The 5458-nt window shown below is 34.0% G+C and overlaps 1 protein-coding gene across 2 annotated transcripts; it reads right to left on the bottom strand.

The window, feature by feature from the left end:
* Window positions 1-1901: 1901 nt before the first annotated feature.
* Window positions 1902-5092, bottom strand: LOC145041265 (putative peroxygenase 4). 2 transcript variants are annotated; one of them, XR_013680008.1, is made up of 8 exons: window positions 4896-5092; window positions 4697-4789; window positions 4465-4550; window positions 4223-4320; window positions 3916-4041; window positions 3675-3833; window positions 3522-3586; window positions 1902-2091 (listed from the first exon to the last, which is right to left on the bottom strand). XR_013680008.1 is itself a non-coding variant. In XM_078989278.1 (7 exons), the coding sequence occupies exons 1-7, from the start codon at window positions 4918-4920 to the stop codon at window positions 3577-3579; spliced, it is 597 nt and encodes a 198-aa protein (XP_078845404.1). In that variant the 5' UTR covers window positions 4921-5091; the 3' UTR covers window positions 3361-3576. The 2 variants fall into 2 exon arrangements, 1 of the variants encoding a protein (XP_078845404.1); XM_078989278.1 differs by lacking the exon at window positions 1902-2091 and having other exon boundaries at window positions 3361-3586; window positions 4896-5091.
* Between the last annotated feature and the right edge of the window lie 366 nt (window positions 5093-5458).

Genomic DNA, 5458 nt, shown 5'->3' with positions numbered 1-5458 from the left:
GCATTCACACTATTGGTGCTTGGCCCTCAAACTCCTTAGAACCAAACTCACCAAAAGGTATGTAATCTCTTCTAACTCTTTTATGTTGAAATGTTCCCCATGCCATGTTAGATAGGTTATAAACCTTGGAAAATTATTATTTTGCATGTATTTAGACAAACATAGATCCAAGGTTTATTAGGGTTGCATGCACACTTAGGAAGTGTTAAATTGCTCAAAACCCAACACTTCAGATCATGACCAATACCCTAAATGGTTCACAAATATGCTAAAAATGGCCCTAAACCTATGCATGATGAGATTTAGCTAGGGAGAAGTCAAGATAACGGCTTGTTACCTTCAAGATGATGCCAAGATGAAGTAGAGTCAGATCCACAAGCTTCTCTTTGCTCCAAGCTCCTTAGGCTTCAAGCCTTCTTCAAAAGAACCACTTTCGAAGCTTCTGGGAGTTGGGATGTTACAACCCGCCACCTATTCATCAAATAGTGACCAATCTTTAGATACAACTCCAAATACCTCAAATACCCCTTAGGTCAAACTTGTACAAATTGAAAAGTCAAAAGTCAACAACTTAATACATTTAGCCATTTTCTTCGATTCCAAGAGCTCTAAAGCTCAGATTTAGCCCAAAATATAATCTAGAAGGATAAAGTTTCCAATTTTATCCATTGGGACTACCCAAAAAGGTCCAAAACCCAATCCATAAAACTTAATAATACAAGGGCTTAACCAATAAGCACTTAAACCTTAAAGCCCAAATTCCATCCTTTCCAGAAGTGATTTTAACATATAAACCTTCCTAATGGTTGGTGCTTTATAGATATACATGCCCAATGCGTGTCTTTAACCCATATTAGGTCAAAATGAGGATATATGACCTAATGTTTATACATGACATCAAAAATTGATTATAGTCCAGATCCAAGACACTACTAGGTCATATTAACATTGAGATTCATAAAGTTGTAAACTTTATGAGGTCTAACCATTCTAACATTCAAGAACAAAAACCTAAAGGGACAAAACTAAAGATCTAACAACTTGAAATGATAAAAATCGAGTCTTGGACACCTACAAAGGTCCAGAAGAGTGCCAAACTGAAGAATGAGGGCTTGTTTGCTTGATCTTTGCTTCATTCCTCAACCTTCTTCCTTCTTTAGCTTCAAAAGGCACAAAACTAGCTCAAAAATGGGGGAAAGATGATTAGGGTTGCAGGGAACGATTTGGGGGAATGGAGGCTGATCCAGAGGCCAATTCTTGAGACTTAAGGAGATCATATTATCATATAGGTTGTAACACCCTAAAAATTAGGGTTTTCTCCACTAGCCCCCACCACGCCGTGGATCAACACCACCATGTCGTGGTGGTCCATTAAACTTCGTGGCCTAAAGGGTTCACCACGCTGTGACCAAAAGGAATTATGTACAATTTGGAATTAAATTCATACATGGAATTGAGTGTTACACACATGGTAAACAGATGAGAGAAGGAAGAAAGCAAACAATACCTAGATGAAAATTTGTATATTATATGAGAAACCAGAGAACAAAAATGTTCTACTGTAAAGCAGGAGATACATGACCATGATATATATTATTTTTCTCAATCCACTTAACCATTTGACTGCAACGACAGTCCGTGAAGGGCTTATGTTGGTCACTTGATGTACCTAAGTTTTAAATTTTTTTTATATTAAATATATAAAAATGATTTTTGGAAATACCTTAAATATATGGAGTGACCTGCCTTATTGTATTTCGAAAAAATAAGCAAATCAAGGTTTCTAATCTTATATTTTAGTAGCACAAATACTCATTCCATTTATAATATTACATATTACAAAATAGTCCAATACAATTTAAAATCAGATAACGAAAAAAAAAACTAAAAAACAATTAAACGTGAGAATTGGGATTGATGGTACCGTTTCGTTCCTCCTTCACGTTAACGTTTCACGAACACACACGCAAGGGCACAAGGTTGATCGGGTAATTGACGATCAGACAATCACCATTCATGCCGACTACAACCTTTGACACCGTCAGCAGCCTTTGGCCTTCTCCGAAAGTTCTTCTCACTCCCCAGCAACCTCTGATAAAGTTATGAGCATATTTTAAGATATAATACTTGATATGTTACAAATGTAAGAACTTTAGATTTTTCTTTTTACTTATACAATATTATAATCTGACCTTACTAATATATTTTTTTTGTACTCTTTCATTTCTATCAATTTCACTTAATAGTGAACCACATTGATTTATGTTCTAAATTCGTCAAGTATTCTAGGCATAATGAAAGAAAATTATAAAAAAAATATGATTGAAAGTTTAGGATTTTATTTTAGAAATCTAGGATTTTTTAATTATGTATTGTTTTTTTATAATTATCATGTATTTTTTTATTTTTATTAATTTTTTTCAATTGAAAAATATTATGTTTTATTCTGTTTTAAAATTTTTAGTTTAATTAATGAGAAAGATAGAAAAATAAAAAGAAATTTAGAAAAAGTGATGTTACACTGACAGTAGATGGAGGTTAGGAGGAATGAACGGATAAAATCATAAAATCGCTCCACCGTGAGGAATGATTCACCCCACAACCTACTGGTATGGATTAATTTTATATTTCAGTATTTTATATTATGACTCCCGCAACAACCCTTTATTTGGTTTTAGTCTCTCATGGTGATTTAATAACAAACTTATATAATTTATATATTTAATTATTCACTGAAGGTGCAACAACCCTCGATTTAATTTGTCTCGTGGTGATTTAATAAGTTACATGTCCTTTCTCAAGAATTAAATATCTTTAAAAACCTAAGACGAGTTAGGCCCTTATTGTTATTATAAATTTTTATTTTTAAATAAAAATATATAAAATATATAATAAAAAATCATTATAAAATACCTCTTTTGCCCTCATAATAAAGTTATATAATTTATATATGTAGTTATTTACTAGGGTGGCTTAAGGGTATTTTTTTTAGATTAATAGTTGAGGGCTAGTTATTTTAAGCCGATTATATCCGAAGACAATTGTTTAAAAAGAAACCTTTATAAAGGCCTTTTTCTCCACTTCAATGAGAATCTTAGAAAGACTTCCTCAAATCATAAAACACTTTTCATAAATCCTCGATGGAGTCCTCAAATAGTAAAATCTTAGACATGCTAATAGGCAAAATCTTTTTCTTACAAAACACAAACATAATATTTCAACTGTAACAATTTATATTTATCAATATAAAAAATGATTGTCAAAGTTTCAACCATATCATTAGAGAAAACTACGATATAGATCCAACTAAAAACAAATAAAAAAATTATAACATACAGAAACCGACACGACACACAAATCTGACATAAACCCGCCACTCAAAAACAGGTTTGGGTAAAAGATTTCAACTCGTTTTAATACACGACACAACACTATAATTTTAAGATCAAGCTCTTTCAATCTATATTTAATGTTTACAAGGTCTAGAAGATAAAGAAAATTCAAATAAAATTATTACTTACACAATTCAATGTTCTTCCCACACATAAAATTCACACACCAACTTCACCCTTCACTTTACTTATCACTGCAAAACGAAAAAACAAAAACAAAAAACCCTAAATAATCCTTCATCATCTTCAACATAATCTTTATAAAACAGTAAAGAGTTTTACATGTGTTTCTTCTTGGACGCTTTAGCCTTTTCCTTTTCTTCCACCATTTTATGGAACAAGCTTCCATCATAAACACCTCTAACCACATCTTTCTTCAATAATCCCTTCTCATCCTTACCCAGATAATACAAGATCTTCCATTCTGTAAACCCTCCAATCCTGCAAATTTGAATAACATTTTGTTTAAAAAAAATAAAAAAATGATGCAACATGTAAGATTTGAGTATGAGTTGTTAATCACCATCCTCCATAGTCTTTTGGTTCCCTATTTCCTTTGATGAATTCGTTGAGTTCATCTGCTGTCAACCCATCTGAATTCGTTCGTGCATACTTCTCGAATATCTCCTCAAACTTTGAAGGAACAAACCTTAAAAACACGTGGGATAAGTGTATCCTTAGATTCGATTCACACATACGTAAAACAAAAATATGTGGGTTAAATTTGTTTGAATAATCCAACGGCTGACATAGAATTGACGGTAATCTGCCATTGAAGGGTGAAAGAAGAAGCATTTTGTGGTATGAAAACTACGTAAAATGACATATACCTTCCATGAGTGTCGTAGACGCCAGAATCACTGCCATGTTTTGCCATATTGATGTTTTGGATCTCAATCGGGAAGAGTAAATTGGGGAACTTCTTCCCCTGTTTCAACCAAATAAAAAAACCTAGATTTGTGATCCCAATACGGCAATATAATATTGGTTAATTGAAAATTCATTCATAATAAGCTCATAATCATGCAACGAGTTGAAAAAGAAAGGAAGAAAGATAAGATAAGATACATACAGGGCGAGTTTTTCCACTGAGACCCATATTAATGAAGAGAGCAGCGACTGAGGATAGCAGAATTCCACTCCCAATTGCTCGAAACCCTAATCACATGAAATTGAAAAAATAAAAAACACATTTCTCAAATTAACACAGGAATTGCTGATTGATAGTTTATGTACACTTCGGAATCATTACAGAAATCAAAATACATGGGAAAGAGATTTCGAAGTAAATCGAATGAACCGACCTTGAAAAGTTTCCCAGGGGTAAATCACACCGTCGTTGTTACGATCAAAGAAAGCAACGTGCTTTTGCAACACATTCTCGTCGCTCTCGATTGCTGCATTCATTTTTGGACCACAATTCAACTGCTAAACTCCAATTGAACTAGAAACACAAAAAATAAAAATAAAAGAGAAATTAAGATTAACAGCCGTTTATAGTACCTTTAAACGCGGATTCTACAGGCATGGATCGATGCTTTGCTTAAGTATTACGCTTAAAGTTAAAGATTACCGAATCTTGTGTGTATGTAAAGATAAAAGTTGTGTGAAGGCAAGATGGAGAATCCAAAGACAGGGTGTGGAGGGTTTTATAATGAGGTTCTGTAAAGGAGAGGTGAAATTGGATTTTTCACTTTTTCTTGATATGGAGTTAGCGGAAAAGACACATGTCGGAATGTTGTAGTCACATACGGCCTTTTGATTCCGGGTGGAGCCATGCAATTGGGTTCTTGTTGATTCAGAGGTAGGTCGGTTTCGGTATTCCCATTTAAGATAGGGAGAAACAAAACGAGGAGTTTTTACTTTTACACGACGGATGGCACTGGCAGTTACAGCCGAATGGTCGTAATTATTAAGGGTACTGTGGCCGGGTGGCAAGGCCATCACGGCCGTCCACAGCAACACCTCTCCAACAATTGGAAAGAAAAAGAATCACGGGGTGTTTGAGATTCATTTGTAAACTCAAAAGTTCGAGAATCGGAACCGATGGGGTGGGATCGGGATGA

The sequence above is a fragment of the Lactuca saligna genome, chromosome 4, assembly GCF_052625555.1.
Source record: "Lactuca saligna cultivar CGN05327 chromosome 4, ASM5262555v1, whole genome shotgun sequence".
In the NCBI taxonomy this organism is placed as follows: domain Eukaryota; kingdom Viridiplantae; phylum Streptophyta; class Magnoliopsida; order Asterales; family Asteraceae; genus Lactuca; species Lactuca saligna.
This window is presented reverse-complemented; position numbering and strand designations above follow the sequence as displayed.

What these genes read in the sequence shown, in the direction of transcription:
- LOC145041265 (XM_078989278.1), bottom strand. Translation starts at nt 4,920, where the DNA reads ATGCCTGTAGAATCCGCGTTTAAAG. An exon ending in TGTAGAATCCGCGTTTAAAG is followed by an intron (nt 4,790 to 4,895) that starts GTACTATAAACG and finishes AAATGAATGCAG; the next exon opens with CAATCGAGAGCGACGAGAAT. An exon ending in CCCCTGGGAAACTTTTCAAG is followed by an intron (nt 4,551 to 4,696) that starts GTCGGTTCATTC and finishes TCATGTGATTAG; the next exon opens with GGTTTCGAGCAATTGGGAGT.